Source organism: Notolepis coatsorum (genome assembly GCF_963971535.1).
Source record: "Notolepis coatsorum genome assembly, chromosome: 16".
Lineage (NCBI taxonomy): Eukaryota > Metazoa > Chordata > Actinopteri > Aulopiformes > Paralepididae > Notolepis > Notolepis coatsorum.
The window spans coordinates 63,125,990-63,141,562 of NC_140180.1; the positions used below are offsets into that span (position 1 = coordinate 63,125,990).

The following is a 15,573-nucleotide window of genomic DNA, read 5'->3' on the forward strand; positions in this document are numbered from 1 at the left end:
ATGATTGATCTGGTTTTACAGAGTATATGTTATTGTAATATGAACTACATAATATACTATAATAACACATTTCCGTTTGTTGGCAACGGTTTTTGGGTCATATCTTTATGAAAATTAATGTGTTGATAAGATAAAAACGACCTACGTTTGTGAAAAGGGGCGTTGCTGCGGAACCAATCAAAACGCGTTACAACGTCAGGTGACTTGATTTCTCCCAATGACATTCTTCAAGCCCTGGAACCAGGAAGTAAATATTGCTACTCGTCTGTTGACAAGACTGGATAGCTCTGCATTCGGTAAGCTCTCAATTCATTACTATTACTATTGAAATGCATTTTTACTTAACTTTACAGCATTATTCAAACGTGATAGGAAGTTATGAGTCATCAGCAGTTTATATGCAGTCCGTTTTGACGTCCGATTACACATTGGAAAATGTTGTAGCCAGCTCACAAAGCATTTTAACTTTCTCAGATAGCAATCTAACATTACGTTAGTGTAAATCAAACAACTCTAACCCAATACTAATAATAGTAACTTGTTTCACATTCTTGATGTGTGTTACACTATGGTAATAGCGGTCTGTGTTGTTGCCTGTGACATTAGAAATTTGACGTTGTCACAACCGTTACATATGTACAAAATATACTGTCTCATAAATATACTCTTCCAATATAACAATTAACAATAGTTTGATATTGGATGGTCCCTGTGCTGTTGTTTACTGTCTATCTGTATGTCATGTATGTAATATGTTATGATGAATTGAAAATAGGGGACTCTGATGTAAACAAGATGAAAGTCTTTCTCTGGTCTGCATCCCATTAACAATTGTGTGTATTGAGCTGTACTGTACTGTACCCATTCTGCAATCTGTTAATAACATTTTCAATCAATCAATCAATCAATCAACATTTATAACACAATAACAAGTGTGAAAATAACATGTTATTTATTTTAACAGTAACATGTATTACAAAAACATATTCCCTGTTGTCCCAAATTACTGCTCCTTAATGATGATGATTCTTTAACTTTAAGTATTGTTCAGAGACGATTTTGGCTGGCAGGAAGTACTGCTGAAAAAAAATTGGTGCTTTGATGGCAAGCTCCACATTCTCTGCCCTTTAATCACTGGAAACAGTTATTAGTTGATGTTGTAACAATGGAGCTTTCTACAGCTAGATTAAATGGTGCAAACTATCAAACAATAGATAGCTGGAACCAACAATGTGCATTGTATGCCTGTACCTGTGCCTATCTTCCAAAAAAGAAATTAAATATATGAAAAAAAGAAGAAAAAAACTCCAGTGAAAACTTAGGATACAGTGTTCTGACAGTCCAAACACAGACACATGTCTGTACATGGTAGGTTGTTTGATTTGCATGTGCATCGCCCCTTCATGCATTGTGTTTTTTTGCAGGAGCAGTATACAAGTTCCAGGATTGCGACTGGGGCTGGAGGAAGTGACATCCAGTCAATCTCGAAGAAATCTCTGGACTGCTGATCACCACATGGGAACTGTATTGAGAGGCATGAGCACAGTGAAGCAATAGTCGGGTGTCTGCTTCCTCCTGTATTGAGAACAGTGTTTGTAGTGGTAACACCTCCACCCCTGTGCCACTGCTGTTGACTCTGATGACATGGCACTCAGACCCATGTCCAAGAGGTCTCGGTCTGCTTTCAGGGCCATCTCCTTGCCTCTCACCTTGGTAACACTTGATGTTGCTGTGTCCTTGAAGGTTTTGAGTTTCATCTTTTTTACAGGAGCATGGAAGTCCACCTCATCTGTTAGGAGATAAGGAGACGTTGTTTAAAGAAATCGCCAAATGCCTTCTCACTGTACTAGTTACACATTACACACATACAAATGACAATAACACTATGTAACAACCATCAAATGCACTCACAGCACACACATCCACACGCACACACTCACTTTAAACAAACAACTCACTGCAGCACCCACTTTAGAACACCTAAACACACTTTATATTTATTGGCAAAGAATTTGCACTACAACCCATACCTCATTACACCTTACTGTAAATTGTACCTCATCCCATTTCTGCATTGTATAGTATATTGTAACGCAGTTACTTTTCTACTCTGCATTGTACATTGTATGTATATATTGAACACTTGGCTACGTACTTGACTTCTATTTTATACTTATCTATTTTTATCTAGCACAATCTCTGGAGCAAAACAGAAAGAAGCATTTTATATAAAAGTATTCTGTACTTCTGTATGACAACTAATAAAGAAACTTGAACATCAAAAAATCAACATTCTGTTCTATGCCAGGCTAGATCTGACCTTGACTCATGTTACAGGATTAATACACACTTTATACACAAATTGCATATAGCATTCTCTTTGGTAGCATTCATTCTGTGTTTATTGTGTCATACTGGGGAATAATATTAATATTATTATGTCCTATTGGGGACATAATTTTAAATTCTGAGCAATTCAATCGTTTTTTTTATAGAGGACGTCTGACATTGATTGAAAACGGTTAACAGATTGCAGAATGGGTACAATACAGTACAGCTCAATACACACAGTACACACTGATGCAGACCAGAGAGAGACTTTCGTGAGAGACCAACAAAGTGAGGTATGTAATACATTTCGAATCAAATTGTGGTCGGTTAGATCTAACGTTAATATCACGTTATCCATCTAATGGATAGCAAGCTCACCTGACGTCGGTATGGCTTGCGAAATACAATCTTATAGTAAGAAACAAAACACAAGTTGAACATAGTTTTGAACGTTTTATTACAATAGTATTTAGGTCGGACCGTCGGATAGATCTAACGTTAATATCACGTTAACCATCTAAAGCTCATCTGTGACGTCGTTATGGTTAATACAGTGCAAAATACAATCTTATATAGTAACAAAACAATACACAAATTGAACATAGTTTTGAACGTTTTATTACAATAGTATTTACTGTCTCATGTTGTGTATAATCAGCTAGCGTTCCAGTCAGATCCATTCTCCGTTGTTCTTGTTGACAATTTTGGGGTCCCGAAATCCCGTTTCTTCTTCTTCTTCTTCTTGTAAGTTTCCGGCGGACTACGCGTCTAGGCGTATTGCCGCCCTCCACAGGACAGAGGGAGCACTATAGATTTCCAGCCCTATATTCTATTATACAGCCCCGCAGCAAGCAGGAACTGCACAACAGCACTAGCTCTCTCTTGGTGGTTCTCACCCAGGCCTAGAAATGAAGGCAAAGAGAAAGAATTAACTCCCTGAGAAGAAAGAACTCTAAAGAAGGAATTTCGCTGTTCTCTGTACTTAATACAATCCCTCAGGACATGCTGCACTGACTCCACCCCCCCACATTCACATAACCCAGAAGGATGTTTCCCTACTGTCTGTACCCAACGTCTGATTAAGCCCACAGTGCCCCAACCGTAATCTACAGATTACAACTGAGTCTCTTCTAGCCCCCCCAAAAGGGGCCCCCATCCTCCTGACAGAGGGCAGGATAGAATAAAAGTGCCTCCCCTTGGTCTCCGAGTCCCACCTACACTGCCACTCCCTCAAAACCCCCTCCCTAATTTTCTCCCTCAGCTCGGCCCCCCCTAACTGTACAGACAGATCTGGGGCCATTCTACCTAATGAGCCTTTGGCTAAGCCATCCACTATTTCATTCTCTACAACTCCTGAGTGCCCTGGGACCCAGCAGAACTTTACCTCACAGCCAACCTTCTCCAGCCTAAACAATACCATCAAAATCTCCTGAATCAGGTCAGGCCGAGCCTTTGACTTGCCCTCTCTCAAGGCCACCAAAGCCGCCGCTGAGTCAGAGCACAGAAGAGCCCTCTCCGGCTTGACATCCTCCACCCACCATAATGCCCAGAGGATAGCCAGCACTTCTGTCACAAAGACTGAGCTCCCATCTGAAATCCGAAGCCCAGCCCGCAGATCCCACTGGGCCACATATACTCCAAACCCAGCCCTTCCAGAGACAGGGTCCCTGGACCCATCAGTGAAGACCCCCAGGTACACCTCCAGTTCCAGTTTTAGGAAGGATTCCACATCCGCCTGAATCCCATCCCTATCCACCTCTAAAAAGGACAGGTTGACATCCCGCTCCTGAATCAGCCAGAACGGCACCGGAGTCCAGCTCCTACAAGGAGGTGGGTCCTCCTGAACCAGCCCCAATTTACCAGCCCATTGGTTCACCTCTTCAAAGAAAGGCCTGCGCTTGACCCTACCCCCCGACTCCCATGACCCCTGAAGCAGCCGCCTAGCAGGGAAGGCCAGGCCGGAGGCGCTCAACTTCACCCAGTACTGTAGCCCTAACTTGACCCGCCTCAATGCCAAGGGCATCTCACCCATTTCGACCAGCAGGCCAGGGACCGGAGAGGACCTAAAGGCTCCACAACAGAGCCTCAGAGCCCTCGCCTGGAGAACGTCCAGCCTATGCAGAACCGTCACAGAGGCCGCTCCATAAATAAAACACCCATAATCCATATAAGATCTTAACATCGCTTGATAGATTAGGGTCAAGGACCCCCTGTCCGCCCCCCAGTCACACCCTGCCAGGCACCTCATAGTGTTAACGACCTTCTCACCCTTATCCACTAATTTGCTGACATGAGAGGACCAGGTCAACCTCTCGTCTAGCCAGACACCCAAGAATTTAAACTCCTTCACCCTAGCCAGTGGCGCCCCATAAATCCTTAGCCCCCCCTCCGGGAGCTTCCTTTTAAAACCAAAAATCATATACTTGGACTTTGGGGCCGAAAGCCTAAAGCCCCACTTCTCCCCCCAGGCTTCCACTGAGTCCAAGGCTTTTTGGACCTGCTTTATCACATACTCCACGTTCCTCCCTCTCTTCCACAAGGCCCCATCATCCGCAAACAAAGACTGCCCGAGCCCCCCCTGCACACCACTGAAAATATCATTTACCATCACATTAAAAAGAACCGGGCTAATTACGCTCCCCTGCGGGGTGCCGTTCTCCACCTCCACAGTATCCGAGCAGACGCCCCCAACCCTGACCTGAATAGTCCTCCTTCTCAAAAAATCCTGAATCCAGTTCAGCATCCTGCCCCTGACCCCCAGGTCGAACAACTTAATCAGAAGCCCTTCCTTCCATAGGGAGTCATAGGCTTTCTCTATGTCAAGGAACACCCCCACCACCACTTCCTTGTTCACAAAGGCCTTCTTGATATCCTCCTCCATGACTGCCACCGCCTCCATGGTGGACCTCCCCACCCTAAACCCATTCTGGAACTCTGACAATAGACCCTTGGTCTCTAAAAAGTACACCAACCTATTGGTCACCATCCTCTCCATAATTTTACAACACACCGACGTCAGAGCAATAGGCCGATATGATGCCGGGTCAGATCCCCTTTTCCCTGGCTTCAGCACCGGCACTATGACCGCATGCTTCCAGTCAGTCGGAAGCCTCCCCTCCTCCCATACCTTACCCATCAGAGCCAGAACCTCCAAGAGAGCCCCCTCCTCCAGATGCTGAAAAAGCTCGTAGCCCAGACCATCCTTCCCAGGGGTAGTTCTTGCTCCTGCTGCAATTGCATCCTTTAGTTCCTTTAGAGAAAAAAAGACATTAACTGGATTAACATTATCTAGACTCCACTCCAGCTTCCACTGATTGTCTGCCAGGAGCTCCCTCCTCCTCCTACCCCTCTCCTCCCCGAGACTCTCAGAACTATGAACAGCCCTGAAAGCCTCCACCAGCATACTAGCCTTCTCCAAATTGGACACCGCCTCCACCCCCCCTGCGGTCATTACCGGAATAGACCTCTTTTTAAATCTCCCTCCCATCCTATGCACCGCCGACCACAGGTCCCTCACAGGTGTTTCCGGCCCCAAAGTCCCACAGAACTTCCTCCAACTACTCCTCTTTGTGTCCTTAATAACCCTCCTAGCTATACCTCTGAGCCTTTTATAAACTATCGCATTCTCCACCGTAGGGTGCTTCCTCAACCGCCTGTAAGCAAGATTACGGTTCCTCACCGCACCATCACAATCATTATTCCACCAAGGAACTATCACTCTAGGTTTTGACCCCTGCTTCACAGGAACCGCCTTCAGAGCTGCCCTGTGAATCATATCCCCCAGGGAGGAGTTCCATGAATCTACAGAGCCGTCACTGTCTACTTCCCCACCTAACTCTACACACACCTGCTGAAACTCTTCCCAATTAGCACGGGAGAAATTGAACCTTACTCTTACCTCGTCAACCTCAATTCTCAATCTCCTGCCAAACCTACTATAGATCGGGTAGTGATCACTCCCCATTGTATATATGTCCATCACATCCCATTCCCCCACCCTAGCTAAATTAGGGGAGGAGAAAGTCAGATCGATATGACTAACAGAATTAGAGAGCATATGGAACCTGGTAGGTCTCCCATCATTAATCACAACCAGATTATTCCTATCCAGAAATTCCTCCACCACAGCTCCATTAAGATCTTTTCTCCCACTGCCCCATAAAGGGTTGTGAGCATTAAAGTCTCCCACCCATATGCACCCACCCTCACACTTCTCCATAATCCCATCCAGCCCTGCTGCTTCCAAAAGCTCGCAAGGATTATAAAAATGTACCACTTTTATAGACCCAGATTCTGTCCATACCTCCGCCACCACACACTCAAGGCTAGTTCCCACGTCCACGCCCCGATACTGAATCCCATTCCTTATAAATGTTGCACACCCCCCTCCTGATCTTCCAGGTCTATCCAGCCTCAAGCTGTCATAGAATGACAAAATCCAAACATGGCTTCAGCCAGGTTTCCTGAATACAAATTAGCTCAGGTTTATCCCTAAAAGCAGCCACAAACCTTTTAAGCTCCTGCCCATTAGCTGTTAGACTCCTAGCATTCCATTGAAGGATGTACAACATTATAACTAGTCAGAATCCCCACCCCCCACCGCCATATCAACCGAGACCTCTTTGCTCCCACGCCGCTGAGTCTGTGAAGGTCCCCTTTTTTTCCCAGCCATCAAATCATGCAGATTTTCTGGACTCAACTCCTTGACCCCAAATACTTCTCTGCTGCTTCCACCACCATCTTAATTGTGTCTGACCGAGACCCACTCACCTTTGCTCCCGCCAGTACTTCGACCACGAAGGATAGAAAGGACTCCTTGCTAAAGATCAGAGAATCTGGGGGAATAACTGGCCCGGCCGGGGGAGAACCACGCTGACAGGATCCAGCACTGTGGCCAAACCTTTGGCAATTATAGCACCGCAAGGGAGGCCTAATATATTCTCTGACCCTATAGGACATGTGGCCAATAGACACTCTCTCCGGCAGGGCACTGTCAGAAAAAATCAGCAGTACAGGGGAATCACCCCCCCCCCCCCCTCCCTGGGCTTAAATCGCACCACTTCAGTCACCTGCCCACCCCTCACATTTTCTAAAATCTCTTGGATAGAAATGCCCTCAAATACTCCAAATATCATTCCCTTTAACCCCTGAGCCTGCCTATGCATGCTTGACACCTCCACCTTTACATCCATAATCTTGACCATCTTTATGGCTAAATCAAACTGATTTTGGTCAAAGCATACCAGCTTTAGCTGACCATCTGACCTCACTGTAGCCTGGAAGCCCTTTCCTAACCTATGCTCCAATGCGGATGAGAGCCGAACCGGGTGGAGATTTTTAAAACCTCCATCCCCTGGCCCCTGGCCTCTAACTTTGACCAACACAGCTAGCTCACCCTCCCCAACCTTCCTTACTTTCCCGCTATCCCCTGGAATAGGACTGGTCGCTGGGCGCTTTCCCCCCTTGCTCCCCTGCGCTCCCCGACCCCCTCCCTCATCCTCCATACCCTCACGCACTGACCTCATAACACTTCTACAAGTTAACATACTAAATGGCAAGTCCTAAAAACACTAGGATCAAATAGCTGAAGAAGAAGAAAAACAGACAGGAATAGAAAACACAGAACAAGAAAAGTTAAGACAGAAAGACCTGGAGAGAACCACCGGCAGACAGACCAACCTCAATCCTCCTGTTAGCTTATTGACAGCTGGCGTTCAAATCGCACCAAAACACACGGGCGCAGCTTCTCTCAAAGTGCATCGACAAAGTCCGTCGATTACAGACAAGAGAGCAAACTTTCCCTCTCCAGCTTATCCGCACCAACCCAACACCCAACAGCTATATCCAAGTATAAAGATCCCGATCGGACAAATAGGACGGATTAGAAATACGAGACTACTGACTGTGATCATAGTAAACAACGCCCGACCAGAGCCATTCAAAACATCTGGCGCGCCAATTCACCACTGCCTCGACAACCAGCCTCTCCTCGCGAGACCACCGACAACTGACCACCAAAACTAGTTCAAATCAAATCCCGTTTCTGTATCCTGATTGGTTTATCAGCTAGAGGTGTCCAAAGATATGCATGAGCAAACATTTAATTTAAATGTAAGATTACGAACACCGATGACCAACAGACGGCTGGCCAACAAACGTATTTTGACTCAACATAATAACTAGATATCACACACAAAGAATTGTGTAGTCTGCCAACATGGATCAATCAAGTTCACTTTAGACAGACTCGGCGTCCCATCTATGAGGACCCCAGTCCGTTTTTCGTGTGCAATTTGGGCTCGGAAGGGTGAGCATGGCCACTACCCCTGGTTATATACTACGGAAGTGGGCGTGGCTAGGTAGATTTAAGGTGCATGAAAACTAAAAAGTTATTTCAGCGTGCGCAATAGGCGCATGCATAGTCCAATTAAATAGGGGGAGCAAGACGCTTTGCCAGTAATCATATAACTAGGGGTATAGAATAACCTTCATTCTCCGTAGGTTGTAGTGCGCCTCCAAGTGCTCGTTCATGTTGTAGGCTGAGGTGCGCGCATTCAGAGCTTTGCGGACGGATTTGTCTACCCATGGCTTTTGGTTGTTTTTTTTTACTTTATTTTTTAGCGTTTATCGCTTTTCTGGTCAAGCATGACCGACAGAAACAGGTTGAAATGGGATGTAGAGCAGGGGAAGACATTCTGAGAAATGACGGCGGGTCCGGGAATCGAACGTGTCCCCCAGATCCGTGACGAGCACGGTTTTCCCCGACGCAGAAATAGCGCCGAGATATGCGGTGAGCTACGGGAGCTCCCCCGGTTTGGTTATTTTAAAATCTATTAAAATATTTAATCTGATTAATCACATGATTGTCTATAGTTAATCGCTATTAATCGCAAATTAAGCGCATATTTTTAATCTGTTTTAAATCTACCTTAAACGGATCCTTTTCAAGTTGTAATACTCTTATCAACATGAGTCAACAAATGCTTGCTTTATGCAAAAGAAATGCATGTTTATTAATGAGAAATACTGTCAACTGCAAACTGCATTGTAATTTTTATTTTATATATAAAAAACAACAACAGATGGGCATACCAATTTACTAACTGTAACATTACATAGTAATGATTACTAACAGTAGTGAGTTGAACTTTACACTTGAACTATTCATCCCCATTTGTTTGTTGAAGCAGCCATTTAACACAAAAGGATGACCCTCATGCATTGCAAATTTGCATAAAATTCAAAACAAACAGTGATGCACAAAATAACTTAAAAGAAAATAATAATTTAAAATAATGAATAAAGTGTGCATGAAATAATAGGGGAAAGAAAAAGTTAGTAACTTGTTACATTCACCCACACAAGGGCTGAGGACTCACACCCCCGCCTCCCCCCTCTCTCTCTCTCTCTCACACACACTCTCCCAGCTCTTTCTCTCTTGCCCCTTCCTCATCTCTCACACCCCCCCCCCCTCTCTCTCACACACACACACACACACACTTTGAGTCAGAAACAAACATAGTATCAATGAGAGTATCAATAATGTCTGTGTGCCGCGGCTGCCGCCCATCGCATGTGTGTGTCGTTTGCATGCCAAATAAAGACTTCCTAAGTCCTGCATTATTATAATAATACACCTGAGTGAAGTCTAGTAAATGTTTTTTTTTAAATTATAATAGTGGAGTTAAAAGAATTTAACTTTGACAGCCTTAGTTATTTTACTTAAAATCATTAGGGACGTGAGGTAGACATGTGGATCCTATGGTCTCATGCAGTTCAAATTGATTGATTGAAAACTTTATTAACAGATTGCAGAATGGGTACAAATAATACAGTACGGCTCAATACAAACAATTGTTAAGGGGATGCAGACCGTCTTGTTTACATCAGGGTCCCCCATTTTCAATTCATCAAGACATTTATGACATACATGATGACATACAGATAGATATACAGTACTGTTTCATCAAGACATTTATGACATGCAAGATATACAAATATACAGTACTGTGTGTTCATTCACTCGGTTATCACTGTACATAATAATACTAAAACTCTGTACATACATCTGATTAGCACTATTACTCAGTTGTACTAATTTATACATGTTATGTTAACACTTTACTGTTACATTTTCACTCTGGTTAGATGCCATACTTATTTTCGTTGTACTGTACTTGTGCTGTATAATGACAATAAATTTGAATCTAATCTAATGTCGTGCGTGCTATGTTATGCATAATAAGCATTATGAATTGAAAATGGGGGACCCTGATGTAAACAAAACGAAAGTCTTTCTCTGGTCTGCATCCCCTTAACAATTGTGTATATTGGGCTGTACTGTACCCATTCTGCAATCTGTTAATTAAAGTTTTCAATCAATCAATCAATCAATCAATCAATCAATCAATCAATCAATCAATGAAATAACGGAGCAGCAATTGCATCGATAATTTCCGCACTTGTTCGGGTGTTCGCGCGCAGGCGCAGAGAGCAGCGGCTTGACCCGGAGGAGGAGAAGCAGGAATTCGGCCATTTTGCTCTGAAGGAGGCCTCGGTCTGTCACCACGTGAGGGAGAGAGAGAGAGAGAGAGAGAGAGAGAGTGTGTGTCCGGGAGCTGTGTGACTAGAAGAAGAGACCCAGGGGGGAGAGAGAGTGTGGATTCTTCAGTTTCTCTTCATATATGTGAAGCTCTAGAGGAACAGCAAGCTAACAGAATGCCCACAATCACTCTGCCGCCGAAGGAGAATGCACTCTTCAAGAGAATATTGGTAAACTGCCCGAGACAGCGCTAGATTGCTAGCTAACGCCGATCCGCTAAAGCAACCGTGGTTTCCACCAGCTAACGTTATATCGCACATAACGTTACAGCTAGCATACTAGCGTGTCGCTAGCTAATTATATCGTTTTGGAATGACAAACGCTACCGTATAGCCACCTCGTCTCCCATATAATAATAATAATGACAGGAGCAGTAGCTACTACGCCATCAAGTATACATGTACATGTGCTGTGCTCTTAAAACAATATGCATTTTCAACACAACGTGCATTCAGTGGGAAGGCTGCTCGACATAACATGACAAACCGATACGGGTTGTAATGTAAATGGCTTTAGCGGAGCTAACGTTAGCTAGCAGTTTGCAAACTCATTCTGCTGCTGCACCCCCATTTACACATTGTCAAACAAACTGTATAGCAAGTGCTCTCATGTGCACAACAGTTAATGTTATTTAGCTCCTGGCTATCAGTCCCCTGCAAACTGATGACAGAAGGCACTTGCTGGGTCTGCAAGAAAAACTATAGCAGCTCGCTAGCCGTCACTCACACTTCCCTGAATCCGTTGCAATGGCGACAGCTAATTATAGCCTAACAGTTGGCACGCTATTCGGTCTGCCCGAGTTGCAGAAGTGTCAGTTTTGCCGACTGAGTTTTTGGCGAGAGGCTAATTAATTTACTGATCTATTTCAACGTGGCTGTGCAGAGCTTCAAGTGATTGGAGTTTCAACGATAAGGTGCCCATGGGGGCCTGAGAGTGGCGTGCAAACCCCGCCCACACTGGTGGTACAAGCTGTCATTCCAGCAAAAAGTTTTGCATAAAATATCTCAATATGCGCAGTTTTGCTCTATTAGTGCACCAGTTTGCTACTTTATTTGAAACATTCACACATTAGGTGATGCCTATCTAGGCCAGTGACTTTATTATGGTATACATCCATGCAGCATCAGTAATGTACATGTCTTTTCCCATTGAGGAGTGTTTCAATGTCAAGAGGTGTGTGGCATCCATGCATGTTGGTGCAATCACGTCCCCTTCAGCGTTCACTATCACTTTATTAACATTGCTGTCCAAAAAAGTTATCAAGTCATCTTTCCTGGTTTTTGTTCCCTGGTGTTTTGAGCGTCTCCCCTCTCCTGCCAGTGAGGGATTGGCGGTGTTGTGCTGGGAGTTGGCAGGCGAACCCTCCCCCCCCCCCCCCCCCCCCTAACCTTCTAACCTCCACAGCCGGGGTCTGGGACTGTGCTGAGGCAGGCAGATCAGATAGGAATCTGTGTCCATCCGACTGCTTCTCGTCACATCTCATTACCACCTCCTCACTCATAAAAGGTTATTCTCCCTCTGTTAAAAAAAGAAGAAGAAATCGCATCTTCCTTCCATAAGTAACATTATCACACTGACTGACTCAGTGAAGGTGATTCTTGGTGTGTTACATCATGATGATTGGTATTGGGGGGGAAAGGTGGTTGAGTTTTAGTTTTCAAGCTAAGCCTCTATACAGAAATCTGTACTAAAACTAAAGCACTTAGTTTACTAGTCATAAGGCTTTGACTAAAAGATGAGTTGATTTCATCAACAACCCTTTAATGATGATGGCATTAGGCAATTTTTGAGGTTCAGTCTCTTGGCAGAAATATTTGCATTTAACCTATTTAGGACAAATGTTATTTACATGCACTTTGACGACACCGTAGTCTGAGGATTAGTATAACGGTAGACACAGACATCTAAGTGAACCAGCTTTCCTATATTATGTGTCTGTTTTTGTTGCAGAGATGTTACGAACACAAGCAATACAGAAATGGACTCAAGTTCTGCAAACAGATCCTTTCCAACCCCAAGTTTGCAGAGCATGGAGGTAATACTTGCCTGGAGCCAGGACACTCAGGGAGGTTGTACCAGCTTTAAGGATCATTCTGGTTATTATAAACCTAGATTCAAGGTTTCTGTTAGGGCTGGGCGATATGGCAAAAAATGATATCGCGATAACGATATGATAATGTTATCATATCACTCGACATCGATAATTATCGAAATTGTTATAAGTAAAAAATATATATATATATATATCTTTTTTTTAAACAACAGATGTATGTTTATTTTGCAGCAATTCTTTGTCGTTGCTGCCATCTTTAGTGTTACATCCCCTCACACTCCAGTTCTCAGGCTGCAGCTGGTTTAAAAGCTAAAGTAAACCGGCTTCTCTGCTGGCTGTGGCTCCAGGGGAGTTGAACAGTTCTGGCTCTGCTAGTTTCTTTTCTATCTTTTGGCGCTTTTTTGGTGGACAAACCACCACACATGTGCACCGTGACTCGTGACTGGAGTCTAGCTCTGCTAGCACACATAGCCTACTGTGTAGAGACGGTTTCAAACTGTATTTTTAATTAGAAAGCAAACAAAATAAATGGACAAGAGAAAAAGAAATCTCAATTTGGTCAGTATTGTCATTTGGACAAGCAAAGCCATTACTTTAAGTTGCAGGCAAGAAAGACAAGTCTGTCCACTGTCTCTGGTTTTAAAACTGCCCTGTTGCAGGTTTTTCGATATTCTTTTTTCCAATATCGATTATTAAAATATATCGCGATAGTTATCGTTATATCGCCCAGCCCTTTCTGTCATCAAACAGCAACAACATGGATTCAAAATCTTGCCAATTGGACCATTAATGAGCGAGCTGTAGAGCATCTGTGTCACTTCAAAATCTCTCATCCAAAGCAGCCTGAAATGTCTTTGACTCAAATGACTCTGAACAGACCTTTTGTTTTTGCTAACATTCTTTTTCTGTTGCACAATTTCCCCGGATTAGCCCCAACCGCAGTCAGAAGAACTGCAGCCAACTCCAGTGCCCAGAAAAACACAACTCATTCACTTGTGGTCCAATTGATGAGGTTTCAGTCAGTTGCTCAGTATGATGCTAGAATAGAAAAATATGTTCTAGGTTGATAATACAAATTATTTTATGCTTTAACCTGTTAAACCCGATCGACCCGTTACCAGGCAGAGATTTATTTCACGTTGCACAAATAGATCAATACAGTCCATATTAACACATTAACTGCCACAGAGTTTGATCATCTTATACCATTCTCTGCCAGCACTGTAAGTCTATGGAGATGTTCACCTTCTTTGCAGGGCTATAACTTTTTAAATTGTATTGCTAAATTGACATTACTATGGCCCATTCAACATCGATTATCGTTCAGAATGTAGGAACATTTTACTTTTTCATTCATACGAAAATACCGTCTAGAATATAAATATGTTATCGTTTTCTGCAGTAATTCCTAGAACGTGAGATATAGGCATAAATGCATACATACATTATCAAATGCCGTTTGTTGCCGATCCACGCTATATAAAAAATTTCAACTGTACATGGTCCTAAACGTTATGACTGATCATGCGCGGGGGAACGGGGGGGGGGGGTCGTTTATAATTCCGTGATCGTCGTTTTATGTGGTATGGGTGATATATAGATCAGAGCAGTTTGCATGGATAATAATAAACACTCACGCTGAAAGTCACGGCAGCCTCCTCTTACCGTTGGGCGATGAGACTGGAGCAAAAAGATCCCAGTTATTTGATGGGGATCGAGTCGATCCATTTCCGGTTTGTATAATACTAATACACGCCCAAATCATGTCGATTATTGAGTTATGGCAGCGATCCATATCCACGGTGTGTGGCTAGAGTCCCGCGACGATATGCGAGTGGCCAGACGTATTTAGGAGACGCACCGATATCCAACCGGCCATTTCCGGTTTGGCAACTCGCCGATCATCCACCAGGGGGCAGTATTGAAGCGTTGCAGAGTTGTGCCGAGTCCCACTGCATCAGACAAGGCTCCGTGAGTGAAATCTGAATACCATGGCGAAAATATGAAATATGATCACAATAACGTCGTACGCCGTGGATTGGCAGAATTCGCATGAACTTGAAACACGTCGTACAACGTGATTGGCGGGGAAAGTGTTAAGTGATGATGTGTTTCTTTTTCAAATGTAGCCAAGAGTAAAGACTAGTGATGCCCCGATCGCGTTTTTTGCCACTGATCACCGATCGTCTTGAGCCATATCGGCCGATACCGATCCGATATCGATTGTTTTTGGTTTTATAAAAAAAAAATATATATATATATATATCCGTTTTAATTTTTTTTTAATAAAATATATATATTATATAATTATACTTGTAGTTGTATTATCTGCGAGACATCGCCACCACGCAACAAGTCAAAATGCTCGCTATCTCCACTGTCTGTGTGTATACTCTGCTTTGATCAAATCACATTCAGCATGCCCTCAGCAGGGTATATCTGCGGCTCTGGCTCTGCAGATATACCCTACTCCCTCAGCTAGCCCTTTTTGTGACTGCGATGCAAGCCGGGGCTCGAATACGCATCGAATCAATGTTATAAGACATTGATATCAGGAGCTATCTGTAGCTACTGCTAGTCGGCTAGA

General features: G+C 43.7%; 1 protein-coding gene across 1 annotated transcript in view; it reads left to right on the top strand.

Moving 5' to 3' along the window:
• The first annotated feature begins 10,914 nt into the window (after nt 1–10,914).
• naa15a (N-alpha-acetyltransferase 15, NatA auxiliary subunit a) overlaps nt 10,915–15,573 on the top strand; it is a 134,978-nt gene continuing 130,319 nt past the window's right edge. The window contains exons 1-2 of the mRNA XM_084331816.1: nt 10,915–11,103; nt 12,884–12,968. Of these exons, the coding sequence (XP_084187942.1) occupies nt 11,050–11,103; nt 12,884–12,968 (139 nt within the window). The 5' untranslated portion in view covers nt 10,915–11,049. The remainder of the gene's footprint in view (nt 11,104–12,883; nt 12,969–15,573) is intronic.